The sequence below is a fragment of the Gekko japonicus genome, unplaced genomic scaffold (genome assembly GCF_001447785.1).
Source record: "Gekko japonicus isolate JY-2015 unplaced genomic scaffold, Gekko_japonicus_V1.1 scaffold540, whole genome shotgun sequence".
NCBI lineage: Eukaryota > Metazoa > Chordata > Lepidosauria > Squamata > Gekkonidae > Gekko > Gekko japonicus.
The window spans coordinates 906,827-920,696 of record NW_015173690.1 but is presented as its reverse complement, the minus strand read 5'-3'; the positions used below and the strand labels follow the sequence as shown (position 1 = coordinate 920,696).

The 13,870-nt window shown below is 40.6% G+C and overlaps 2 protein-coding genes across 2 annotated transcripts; one reads left to right on the top strand and one right to left on the bottom strand.

Annotated features, from left to right (window-relative positions):
• Positions 1 to 132: 132 nt before the first annotated feature.
• Positions 133 to 3,969, bottom strand: TXNL4B (thioredoxin like 4B). The gene is made up of 3 exons (XM_015423152.1): positions 3,796 to 3,969; positions 1,580 to 1,731; positions 133 to 580 (listed from the first exon to the last, which is right to left on the bottom strand). Exons 1-3 carry the CDS (start codon positions 3,925 to 3,927, stop codon positions 415 to 417), a joined length of 450 nt encoding a protein of 149 aa, XP_015278638.1. The 5' UTR covers positions 3,928 to 3,969; the 3' UTR covers positions 133 to 414.
• Positions 3,970 to 9,745: 5,776 nt separating this feature from the next.
• On the top strand, positions 9,746 to 12,352 carry TRMT10C (tRNA methyltransferase 10C, mitochondrial RNase P subunit). Its single transcript, XM_015423145.1, has one exon. The coding sequence runs from the start codon at positions 9,769 to 9,771 to the stop codon at positions 11,068 to 11,070; it is 1,302 nt and encodes a 433-aa protein (XP_015278631.1). The 5' UTR covers positions 9,746 to 9,768; the 3' UTR covers positions 11,071 to 12,352.
• Positions 12,353 to 13,870: the final 1,518 nt, after the last annotated feature.

The following is a 13,870-nucleotide window of genomic DNA, read 5'->3' as shown; positions in this document are numbered from 1 at the left end:
GCAACACCAGAATGTCTTACATTTCTGAAGATTAGTTTTGTTCATGGTGATGCTCATTTGATTGCTAAGAAAATCACACCAGTTAATAGAACTAGTTTAATTTTAAAGAATTAGCAACATTTAAACATTAGATTACTATGTAGAAGTAGCCTTGACATATTTATTTAGAACCTCCGTATAAGAGGTTCTTTTACTTTAATAGATTAGGAATAAATCATGTAACCTAATTTAGTGAGAATAGCTGTTCCTGTTAACTCATGACAGAATATCCGTCTTCCAATAGTGACCAATATGATTCTGAGGATAAGTCTGAATTCCTCTGATCTCAAACGTTGTTACACATTTGAAGAAGGTTTGGGCTAAGCAGACTTCTGAAGTTCACATCCCAAAATTTGTTCATCTCCATAGGGTCATTTAAATGTCCTGGTAGAGGAGGTCATATTTCAGAATATTCTTAGGATCAATTGGACTTTGGACAATGAGTTTTCCACACATTGCTCCACGGTAAATCACTTCAATCAGATCTATGAAGTCTTGTTTTGTTTTGAAACTTCCAATGAATTTAGTATGATCTGGAGATCTACAGAGGAAAGAAAGGCAAGTGGCAGCAGATTACAACTCTACAAAATTTACATTCTGAAACGTTTATTATTTGAAGTGTGACGAATTATATTGTGCCCTTCAAAGTACTTCAAACACATGCTTATGTTTTAATCCCTTTATAATAGCCCTGTAAGTTTAGTTAGTATTATTTTCATTTTGCTGGGGCTGGTGTGAGCAACTTGCCTAAGGCCACTTAGTGAATTATTGGCAGAAATAAAACTTCCCAGGTCACACTTCATTCTCTTAGCCAGTGTACTCCACCAGTTCAATCAGTAATTTTTCAGTCTTTTAAGGTATCAGGACATTCCTAAGATAGTTTCCAGCCAGATGCTTCTAGAAAGCACATAACACAATGGTTATCCACAAATATATTGCTTCTGAATTTAGAGGTTCTTTTTTGCAATCAGGGCCAATAGCCATTAAGAGACCTAACATCCTAGAATTTGTCTAATCCCCTTTTAAAGTCAGTGGTCATAATTAATGGTAGTAAATTTAATATGAATGTTGTTTTATGCAAAGCATTCTCTTTTGTCAGTCCTGAATCTACTTCCTTATCAATTTTAGTGGATGACCCCAAGCTCTAGTGTTATATAATGAGAAAAATGTCTTTACTGTAGGCATAATTTCATAAATCTCTGGCATGCCTCCCAGCTTTCCCTCTCCTAAACCAAAGAAAACACAAATGTGTTAATTTCTTCGTAAGGAATTACTCTAATGCCTTCATTTGTTACTTTTACTTTTTTGGGGGGGGCTGCTCCATGTATATAGCTGCTCTTCCAGAATTACTTTTTATTTAGTCAAGTTATGGATTGAACTATTTTGAATACAGACAAATATTAGCCTTATACTAAATCACATCTCTCCCAGTTTGAACACTATTCTTCTACGTGTTGATGCAGCTTGGAAACTTCATAAATGACTTTGATATAAAGTGGGGTTGTCAGTAGGTGAGATAAACGTATGCAAAGCAACTTACCCATAATCCACTTTCATGTGCTGTCCATTGAAAAAGAAGACTGTTGATGGAATATAAATGATGTCAAAGTACTGGGTGTATACTGGCACCTTGTTTACGTCTACCAAGTAAATTGTAGCCATTTTACTTAAGTCATGAGCTGTTTTTGCGAGCTGTAGAAATTCAGAGGGAAAGATATTAGGTCTTATATGAGAGGATAAGAAATGGAGTCTTAAATCACTACAACAATTTTTAGTTCACTGTTGAAAGTAAGATGAAAACTGAAGGTGCAATACAACTGTGTCTTATGAAGAAGAAAAAGAGTTGGATTTATACCCCACCCTTCACTCAGAGTTGCAGAGCGGCTTACAATCTCCTTCCCTTCCTCTCCCCATAACAGATACCTTGTGAGGTAGGTGGGGCTGAGAGAGCTCTGCGAGAACTGCTCTTGAGAGAACAGCTGAGAGAACTGTGACTGACCCAAGGTCACCCACCTGGCTACATGTGGAGAAGTGGGGAATCAAACCCTGTTCTCCAGATTAGAGTCCGCTGCTCTTAACCACTACACCAAACAAGGCATGAAGAAATGATGTTATCTGAATACATGAGGCTAATGGCAGTGTCGCTTGGTATTGTCAAACTACATAATTAAAGCTGAGATGGTAATTGTTTGGGGTATTACACATTTATGTGACTGTTTCACTCATTTAATAAAAATTGGAAACATTGAAAAAAGAAAAGAAAAGAAAAGAAATTGATTATGGAACGTTTTATTTTAACATGATGAATAAAATCTTTTAAGGTGTTCAAATATTTTCCAAATAATTTCTAAAATATATATATATGACATCAGATTGATCTAATTTCTGTGCACTGAGGACAAGCAAGTCCTAGGTTACAAACTGAACTCTCCAATGCAAGAACAAGATGCATTTCTTTCTTTAGGAGGTGCTATTGTCAGAAGAAAATAAAAAGGTTTCAGGTTTGTTTTTGCATGTGGATGGGTATTCTGTTTGTAACAATTGTTTGGATACACTATATTTTTAATATGCTAGTTGTGATAATTTCATGCCAAGTAAAAATGTCCATAGTCATATTTTATGTTCCTAAAGTAACAGAATGACTTTCAATCTAGAAAAGACAAAATAAATGCTAATGTAGCATTTTTTTCCATTTTCCCGAAAATTTCCGTTTTTCCCCGAAAAAAAAACGGAAAAAACCCGGGTTTTTTTCCAAGCTTCAAAATTTCCGGAAATTTTACATCTCTAGTCACACAGCACACTTTCAGTAGAAGCCTAAGCATGTTTACATAGTACTATGTCCCTCTGGCTTGAATTGGCCAGCTCCCAAACAAATGTGTAGAATTGTAGCTTTCACCATTTGTTCTGCTATATGCTAATAAGGAGTTTATTCCACCATAGAAGTTGTTGGCCAATACTAATGGAAATAGGAATGTATTACTGTGGGCATGTACTTAGACACACACACACTGCAATCTTATATCTATTGACTTGTAAATATATCCCATTGAGGTCAATACGACTTACTCTTAAGTGTGTACATGCTTACACCACTGTATTTAAAAGTCTGTATCCCACCTCTGCCTTAACCTGTGTAGGCCAGGCTAGCCTGATCTCATCTGATCTCAGAAGCTAAGCAGGAGCAGCCCTGGCTAGTATTTGAATAGGAGACCTCCAAGGAATGCTAGGCTCATGACACAGAGGCAGGCAATGGCAAACCACCGCTGAACGTCTCTTGCCCTGAAAACTCTGTGGGGTCGCCATAAGTCAGCAGTGACTTGACAGCACTTTCCACCACCATCTCACCTTTTCCCTGCTTTGAAGGCAGCTTACATCAGTACAAATACTCTTAAAGTGATTGTTTAAATAACGTCCAAAGCAATTTAGAATTCAATATTTTCCTGTACCTGCAGATAAATCCATAAAATAGAATCAATAAAATAGTCCAAGAAAACTCTTCCTTGAAAGTCCTACGAAATTATGGATAAAGAATATTTATTTTAAGGAGCCGTAAACGACCACAGAGGGAGGTACACAGAAACTCCTTTTGAGGAGCGGAGAAAGTAAGGGCTTCACTTGACGTTTTAATATTTTTATTTTAACTGTGGTAGAAAATTATTCCCGGGAAATGCTTAATCCAGTACACCATGACAAATAAATACGAATAACATGCAAAACACCCCAGTGCTCGATCTACAGACCCAAACACCTGCTCACAATATCATCCAGTTGCAAGCAGACAAGATCCTCATCTCTGCCAAAGCGAAGCACCAGGACTTTCTCGGCCACGGTCTTGATAGCCTCGTCCACTTCCTTTTTCCTGCTTAGTTTGGGCAATAGAAAACTCATGACGACTCAGCCTGAAAGCAACATTCACCCTTCCTACAGAGCTCTCCGAAGCCAACGATAAAACTAACACCCACGACGCATGCGCACAAGCCCCAGAAGCCCGCAGGAAGGGAACGATCGCAAAACCTTCCCTCAGCACCCGCTTAGTAGGTTGTTCTAGCACTTAGTGATTGGCTTAGTAGCTCTCCAATCAGTGGAAGCGATTCCCTTCGCTCTCAAAAGTTACCCCGATCAAGGCGGAACTTGTCCGTTGGCGGAGCCGTCGTGCCGAGTCGTAACTTCCGATGAGAGTGTTGCTCTCGCTTCCGGCGGGAAGGCGATTGGTAACGGACTGGGCAAGTGTGGCGTGAGGAAGCGCGTGGATTCAGTTACTGTAGGTGAGTATTACGGTAGGGGATGGAGAGAGAGAAAACAATTAGCATTCGAGTTTTGAAAAGATAGACTGAGATACATTCTGATACAAGAGAGGACTCCTCCACCCCTGTAGCGCAGAGTCTATGTCATCAGCTGCTTGGCGTAATGCTAAAGACCCCATCAGGCCATTGACGTTGTATAGATCTTCAGGAAAAAGTTATTGTTATAACTTCTTAAGCGGAAATGGATTTTTTTATAAATCCCATTCGGCCTTTTAGCTGCCAATTTGATACTCGCAAGTATTCCAGTGGAGCAGGAAATAAGGCCACAGAGAGAAGATGAGGATTTTCTGTGTGTTTCCTGACATTAGAATGCATTTTGTTAAAGCCCCCCCCCTTCCCCATGGCCTAACAAGGACTAGTATGCTTGTTTCTGCACGCAGCTATGGAATGTTGTAAGTGGCTGAGTGTCAAACTTTTTTTTTAAGGCATGAGAGGGAGAATTTGATAGACTTTCTAAGTATCCTGGAATGGGACATTATTGCCCAGGAAGGTATTAACCTTTTGTCACTAATTCTCTGCACTCATTCATCTTCAGTTTAGGATGCTGCAAGCTTTTAAGGACTCTTATCCCCCTTTACCACTGAGTCACTTGGGAGCAGGATTTATTAGCCTTGAAGGAAAAGTGGCAATAATCCCCTCTTCCCATGCTCTTTCATATGATATGACTGAGAAAGGATGGTAAAAATGCTCTTCTTTCCTGTATTGCATTACACAGGCCCCGGTCACACAGGCCGGATAACGTGGGGGGAGGCGTGGCTAATTGCTCCCGTGCAATTAGAGCTGCCAGAACACAATCCGACGCATCAGCGGCAAACCACGGGTCCTGTCCTCCCCACCTGCGCATTACCGAGGGGCCAGTGTGATCACACCGCAGGAGTCCAGAGGCAGCCCATGGCAAACCGTTTGCCACTACATGCGAGGTACTGTTTTTTAATTGCACTTTTTCAGCGGTATGCCACAGGTTGGCCACGGGTGCGCTCCACTTGCCAGATGTTGCGGTGTGATCACACCCCAATAATCCGCCCACCACCCGTGGCTCTCCCGCGGCAAATTCGCTGTGTGACCGGGACCTCAGATTCGGAGATAAATGAGCAGCTTTCTGCTCATGTAGACTCAAAAATCAGTATTAATTACTACAGTAGCTGCGGTGACTCAAGTGGTTAAGACGCTGAACTGCAGGCTGTGGATGGTCAGTAATTCAGCAGTTCAAGACCCGGGTGCCGCAAGACGGGGTGAGCTCCTGTCTCTAGTTCCAGCTCCTGCCAACCTAGCAGTTCAAAAGCAAGAAATTGCAAGTAGATAAATAGGTACCACTTCGGTGGGAAGCTAACAGTGTTCCGTGCGCCTTGGTTTTTAGTCATGCCGGCCACATGACCACGGAAACGTCTTCGGACAGCGCTGGCTCTTCGGCTTTGAAACGGAGATGAGCACCGCAACCCTAGAGTCGGATTCGACTGGCTTTCGAGCAAGGGAACCTTTACCTTTTACTATCTGGGTTATAGCACTAGACTGCATGAGTTATAAAACTAGACAAGCAGGACACTGTTAATATGTCTTCACAATTTTCTGCTATTGTTGAGGAGCTGAGTTCCCATTTGTTTTCCCCCTCTTCCCCAGGGGCCTCCCAACTTTTTCCCTTTAAAAAACACAAGAGCATCTTACATAAACGGTGCCTAACAATCATAATGTTTGAAAGTGCGGGGGGAATGAAAAAAAAACATGAGGGGAAGGGAAAGATACTGGCCACAAAGCAACATGAAGATTGCTCATTTGTAGTAAAACATGTTTGTGCTGATTTTATCCAAAGGATCAAGGTGGTAAACAACAGGCAAGAAATATGTTAAAATAAATAAAGTGACCATATAGCCTATCAGGAATACACAGTCACACTGAGAATTCTTAACCATTGTCAAACTGCCTTCCAGCATACAAAACATCCATGTTTTGAAATAGGACAGCCTTCTTTTTAAAGCCGGCTGCTATCTTGTCCCATCCATTTTCATTTATTTCACTATATATTAGTGCCACCTGACTTTTATTCTTCCAGCAGGCCATTCTGTATCCTTATAAGTAGAATAATCACATACAGCAGTTTTTAGTCACTTGGTTTTTCTTTGTAAATGGGTAGGTAGATTTGTAAAAAAAAATTACTTCAGGCTTTGGAAATGGATTATTGCTACATTGTTGTAAATTAAGATGTCTGCAAAGGAGAAGCTGGTACCATACTGACTAGTCTGTGTTTTGGTCATTTAAAAAGAAGAAGAGAAGAAGAGATTGGATTTATATCCCGCCCTTCACTTGGAGTCTCAGAGCGGCTTATAAACTCCTTTCCCTTCCCCTCCCCACAACAGACACCGTGAGGTGGGTGGGGCTGAGAGACCTCTGACACAAACTGCTCTTTTTCAAGGACAGCTGTGCCAGAGCTTGTGACTGACCCAAGGTCACATCAGCAGGTGCAAGTGGAGAAGTGGGGAATCAAACCCGGTTCTCCCAGATTAGAGTCCGCGCACTTAACCACTACACCAAAATAAGATCAGGTAGGCAAAGGCTTATCATGGTAACAGGCTAAAGAACTGTGATGCCTTTCTTCAAATTTCTGTGTTGTTTTCATTTTCTTCCATGACCTGCATAAATTCCTTATCAATGTCTTTAAAGTATTGTACTTTCTTGCCCATTGCAGTCTTAATCCTAATTTTATTTATTTTCATTTATAGTCTGCCTTTCTCACAGAGACTCTAGGTGGATTACGTATCACAGAACTATTCTGTCAATCAGTAAACCGATAACAAAATATGATATCATTTGAATGATAACAACATTTGAATCTAACATCAGAGATTCCTAGTTAAACAATGTAATGCAGTAGAGTTGGGATTAAAGAACTGGAGGGGGAAAGCACATTATTCCTAATAATACAGGTCACTTACCAGGCTGTTCCATTACACCACACCTGTACTCTCACTACATAAATACCCTCCTAAACAATTCTGTTTTTCACATTTTGCAAAACAACAGAAGAATGGAGGCCTTTCTAATAGCCTCAAGCAGACCATTCCACAATGTGGGAGCTACTACAGAGAATGCACATGAATGGGCAGCTGCCGATTTTACATGTTTGCAGGTGACACCTTCAGAAGGCTTTGCTCTGATGAGCAAAGGTATCACAGTGAAAAACAGCAGGTGAGATAGTCTGAGTGCATGGATTCAGTGCTGTTAAGAGCTTTCTAAGTGATACCTACATCCTTGAATTGAGCCCAGTAACTGATTAGTAACTAACAGAGTGTCTGCAGAGTCAGAGTGATACGAAGATTCCACTTAACACCCAATAATAGTTAGGCTACAATGTTCTGCACCAGCTGGAGTTTCTGAATTGTCTTTAAGGGGCTGACCCACATAGAGTGCTTTATGTATTTGTTTATTCAAATTTATACCCCACCTTCCCCGCCAAAGCAGGCTCAGGGCAGCTTACATGAAAATAAACCACATAAATAACAGTTATGCAATCATAAAACCTTCTAAAACCATACAAAATTATAATATTATAATATAAAGTGCTAGCAGGATCTGTAGTCAATACTGCTTAAGTTGATTGTGACAGTCATATTAACATATCCGGTGATCTGTCTTGTTGGTCAGTTCATTGGTCTTTCCTTAGATTCACAGCAAGCACAGACTGTAGATGGCGAGACCAGGTACTTTAGTAGTCTCAAGGTTAAGTGCGTGGACTCTAATTTTGGAGAGCAGGGTTTTTGATTCCCCACTCCATATGCACCTGCTGGGTGACCTTGGGCAAGCTGTAGTTCTGGCACAGCTGTTCCTGAAAAAGAGCCGTTTCTGTCAGAGATCTCTCAGCCTCACCTACCTCAGAGGGTGTCTGTTGTGGGGAGGGGAAGGGAAAGGAGTTTGTAAGCCGCTCTGAGATGCCTTTGGGTAGTGAAGGGCAGGGTATAAATTCAATCTCCTCCTCCTACTGTGAATCTACACAGCCAGGTCAGATGAATCAAGGTAGGGGGCCACTTTCCATGCTAAGTAGAGTTGGTAGAGTTGCGGCTGCATCAGCTTGCTTCTGCAGCAGTAAAACTAGATCCAGACTTGCCCTTAGCCTCTTAACCAAGACGATGGACTCCATCGGAAGTGGGGAGCCTCGTGCTCTTTAGGACCTCAGCCTTCCCAGTCAACATTATCTCCATCTTGTCTGGATTAACTTTCAGCTTGTTTACCCTTAGCCATTCAGCTACAGACACTCTATAGCATCACCGTGCGATTTGAATAAAGAAATGTAGAGCTAGGTTTCATCAGCATATTGGTGGCACCCCTTGCCAAATCCACAAATTATTTCTTCCCAAGGGCTTCACATAGCTATTGAATAACATGAGATCATGTAGTAAAGCCACCAGTGCCATTCTATCCCAGGGCTCTAGTCGGGGGGGAGCTCTCAGGTACGGAGCTCCGGAAGAGAACCTCTAGGGGGCGGGGCGGTCACGTGGTGAAGCCCCGCCCCCTTCTTTACCCCGCCCTCTGCTTCGATCCTCATTCCGTTTGGGAATGAGGATGAAGCAGGAGGGTAAGTAGCCGGGCCTTCTGACACACTTCCGGTGATGTCAGGGGGTGTGGCCTTCTGTCACTTCCGGTGATGTCAGGGGGCGTGGCATATGCAAATAAGTTATGCTAATGAGTTATGCTAATGAGCTCCGGCAGCTCTTTTTCTACAACTCCAGTGCCATTCTATCCTATAGCCAGACATGAAACCAGACTGACCAATTTTAATATCACTTTGCTCAGGAAGGGCAAGCTACAGACAGAGCAAAAATTAGCTGCATTTTTGTTTAAGTAATGGACAAATGATCGCTTGTTTTAAGGCACAATTAAATGTACCCTGGGTCGGGGATTGGTTTATGATGGACTCATTGATGTGATGTTTATAAGCTTTAAATATCCAGAATAGCCAAGAGTGTAATGCACAAGAGCTGGCGTCCACAGATTCTAGCATCTTGGCTGTATATATCACAATAACTAGCTCATGGTGATCCATAAAGTGGCTGGATGCAGTGTTGAGGTTTGTCTCAGCTGTATTATCACCATTATTCAAATCAGAGTATTTGAGATACTTTCTCAGTAAATAGCTTTGCAAAAGCATCACAGCTAATTACCACCGCTTTCTTATAGCCCATAACCTTCACTCCATCATCTTTAGCTGCCTAAAGGCTTCTTGCTTTCTTAAACAGTTTTAACCATTCTTCCTTGAGGTATTGCAAGACTTGAATATGTACTTCAACTGGCAATCTGTAGCCAGGGACGTATATATTTCTGTTATAATATTTTAAGATATGCTTAGAAACAGTTTCACTATTGCGTATGTCTGCTAATTTGCAATTATCTTTCTATATATAATTGCAGGTAACTGTTGGATACCACATTTCCAAAAATGAACATTTCCAACAAGCATCTGTTTAATGTTGTTAGAAGACTTGTCTTCCCTTTAGCTCTACAAGATGGGATAAAAAGGGGGTCATTTTTTATAAAGCCTTGCAAAGTAATTACTTGCAGAACATTTGTTTTGTCTCCTTGGTTGAGTAAGGATTCCTCGTCAGCCAGCACTGAAAAATTAGATTTGGATGGATGGAAACGTGTTGTGCGATCTGTTTCACAAGAAGAAATCAGTGAGAAAACATCAGAGAATGATGACGACTCCAATTTAGCAGCTACTAGAGAATTGATTGAGTTGTGGAGATTGCTGGGTAGAGCTGTTCCAGAACATATCAGTGAAGAAGAATTCAAAACCTTAATGGAATATCCTAGTAAGGCTTCAAAAAGCAAGTATTTAAAATTCCTGGCTATAAAGGAAGGTAAAAAGAGAGCCGAGAAAGAAAAGCGTGAAAAAAAAAAGCAAATAAGGGAGGAAGAGATACAAAAAGCTAATGAAAATAATGATGGTGAGGTAAAGAATACATTTTTGATGATGTTTTGGTCCAAGTCAGGGGATGCTATATTCAACTGGCGGGCTGCTCAGTCTATGCTCTTTGGTCAGCCTCTGGTGTTCGATATGGCCTATGAAAACAGCATGTCACACAGAGAAATGGAAAATGCAGTGAAACAGATGATGGAAGCTGAAGGGGTCAATCGTAGAGCTGTAGACCCATTTCATTTGCATTACTGTAATCTCAACATGGATGGTCCTTATCATAAAGTGTTTCTCAAACGCTATGGAGAAGCATGGGATAAGTTGTTTGTGACAGTGACAGAACAGAGTCATGTTGAAGTCTTCCCACGAGATCAGCTTGTCTACTTAACTGCTGATTCTCCTAACATAATGGAAAAGTTTGAGCATGATAAAATCTATATAATTGGATCCCTAGTTGACAAGTCAATACAGAAAGGAGTCTCTCTCGCCCAGGCAAAACGGCTGAAACTGGCAACAGCACGGCTTCCTTTGGACAAATACTTGCAGTGGGAGGAAGGTGCCAAAAACCTTACTCTAGACCAAATGATGCAAATCTTAATGAGTTTGAAAGACACTGGGGATTGGATGAAAGCTTTGCAGTTTGTTCCAAGAAGGAAACATTCTGGCTTTGTAGACCCTGCCTCTTATTCAAATCATCAGTTTGAGACGGTGAAGAAAATGAGGGTGTCTGACAAAACAGGTGGACGAGAAAAGGCAAGCAACCAGTTTGCAGGGAACTCCTTCAGGCAGCAAATGCAAAGAAAGTGGTGGGAAGATGTATCCTAATATGTTGTTCATCAATGTGATGAGTCATGGAGGTTTCTAATTGATCTTGAATGTGTTAATCTGCATTTTATTACTTTTAGAAATGATGGAGCAAATCCATCCCTGTGCTTAACTTGAAAAACAATATTATTTTATATGTGACCTAGCTGAACCCTTGAAAAAGTTCTAGGGTTTCTGCAGTTGCTCAAAAAGGATGGTTGCAACAGATCCCTCCATGCCACAAACAGATGCCTGTCCCCCACTACCTTGCTCATCTCACTCCCACCCAGTTTCAGCAATAGTCCTTGCCTTTGCAAGTAACCAGCATTGTATTAGGGGTGGTAATCCCAATTTCAGTATTCCTGGTTATCATTTCCTATCAAAATAGATTAAAATTATAGTTTGAACTAGGAGGCCAAGAAAATTATAAGGTAAAAAGAACTACAGTTCGCATAAACATTGGCAGGCAGTGACAGCCGAGATCAGAATTGCAAGAGTATATCCTGTGTTTAACAAGCTCTTGCGCAGTATTGGTTATCATCTCTCCCCCCCCACACACACACACAGTCAGTTTTCCAGGAAGCACAGATAGTAGACCCAGTTTTGAATTAGGCCCTGATTTAGAGCTCTGGTTCTGACTTGAAAAAGGTTTGAGAATGTTTGAGTTGAGAAGTTGCATTACAGTCACCTGCCTTCATCAGAAATTTGCAAGAAGTATCTCTAATGTTTCTTATTCACATTATATCAATGGGATTAATTTAATCCTGTTCTTCAATACAGTTATTGAAATCAGTGATACTTGTGCCTGGTATCAACAAAGAACTTCTCTAATATTCCAGTCTCTTAATCATATCAAAATATGACAATGCAAGCAAAGACTGCCAAAGCTGAGATATCCTACTCCTACTTAAAGAGGGTAAAAGGCAAAATAAATATAGTCTAAAATAGTTAACTTTAAGATGAGGTCAGAAAAGGATTGTGCCAAGAGCTGTAGTTTTCATGGCTTGAAAAAGGTTCATAGGGTATTATACCTGAAGTCCATTAGAAGCCCCAGCCATGCACATGTGTCATTTTTTTTTTAGTATTTGTTATGCTATATTACAGGTGGAGAGCAATTGATAGCTCAGCTATACTGCAGATGTTTTACAGTGCTAGGGCCAGCTAGTGGACATTGGTACAATGAACTGTGGCTACTTCAAACAGTTGTTGGGCAAGAAACTTCAGAGTACAAATTTTCAAGTAAATTACAAATAGACTGATAAAGGAATTACATAAATGTAAATATTGTGAGAGCTGTCTTGATACTGACATAACTGTTGAAAATAAATACTGATCTGGTTATGATATCTAGTTTTATTGTTGTTTTCTTTATTACAATCCAAATTTATAAAGATCTCACTAATTAATAAAGCACACTTTAATTGCCCTGATATGGTTTGGTTGCAGTGAATTCCAGTACATATACAGCAGCTAAAAGTATAACAACTCAATACAAAAATTAGACATTTTTTATTCTGCATGAATGTATAAAGTTATGAAATAGGCTTTTAAAAGGAAGTGCTAAAAATCTCTTATGATTTGGGGGCGTTACAAAATATTTTGAATCCCATGTAAAATAAGATATTAACTGGTCATAAACATCTTGGTTTTCCATAGTGTATGAATATAATCATTCTTATTTGGTTGCATATGTAGGATCATTTACAACTTCCAGTTTACATACATATTATTTATTCTTGGCTGCTTCAAGTTGCACCTCTGCTCAGTTGTAAGAAAATACATAGTGCTTTGTGGGATGTACGTCTGAGTAAATGTGTTTAGGGGTGTGCTATGTTTATCTGGTAAATTATCTAGCCTGGGATGAACTTTTTATCAAGTTCAGATAAAAGGTCAAATGAGCTTTGTTTAATATTCTTCCAAAAGGGGAAGATGTGACAAGGAGGACCCAATCAGTGTTCCCTCTAAGCTGAGTTAGTGTGAGCTAGCTCACAGTTTTTTAGCCTCCGGCTCACACATTTTTCTCTTAGCTCAGGAAAGATGGCTCCAGAGCAAACTAATTTATGCAGTAGCCAAATAGCTTGCTCACAACTTTAATGCCAGTAGCTCACAAAGTAGAATTTTTGTTCACAAGACTCCATAGCTTAGAGGGAACATTGGACCCAATAGATGTTGTTTACCATGACTTCAAGAAAGTTTTTTGATAAAGTTCCTCATCAAAGGCTCCTAAGTAAGCTCAAAAATCACAGGATAAAAGGACAAGTCCTTTCATGGATCAAAAACTGGCTAATTAATAGGAAACAGAGAGTGAGTATAAATGGGAAATTTTCTCAGTGGAGGGTGGTAAGCAGTGGGGTACTGTAGGGATCAGTACTCGGTCCGATGCTTTTTAGCTAGTTTATTAATGACTAGAAATAAGGCCCGTTGTGGAAATAAATACAACAAGCTCTAGCAAGAGGCTCTTGGAGAGTGCCAAGGCCTTGGGCACTCAGCGTCAATATGCCATGGCGACTTCACCAGGGTATAATGACACAGAGTCCACCATTTTCTCCAGAAGAACTGATCTCTGCTACTTGAAGAGCAGTTGTGATTTTCAGTGATCTCCAGCCCTCACCTGGAGATTGGCAACAATTGTTACTCAGGAGGAAATGGGTGGTTTGGAGGGTGGAGTCCGTGGCATTGTACCTGTCTGAGGTTCCACCCATCCTCAAACTTCACCCTCTCCAGGCTCCACCCCCCAAATCTCCATGAATTTCCCAACCTGGAGTTGGCAACCCTATCTCTTTCCCAGCCAAGCATCAACCTGCCATTATCTGCTTTGCAT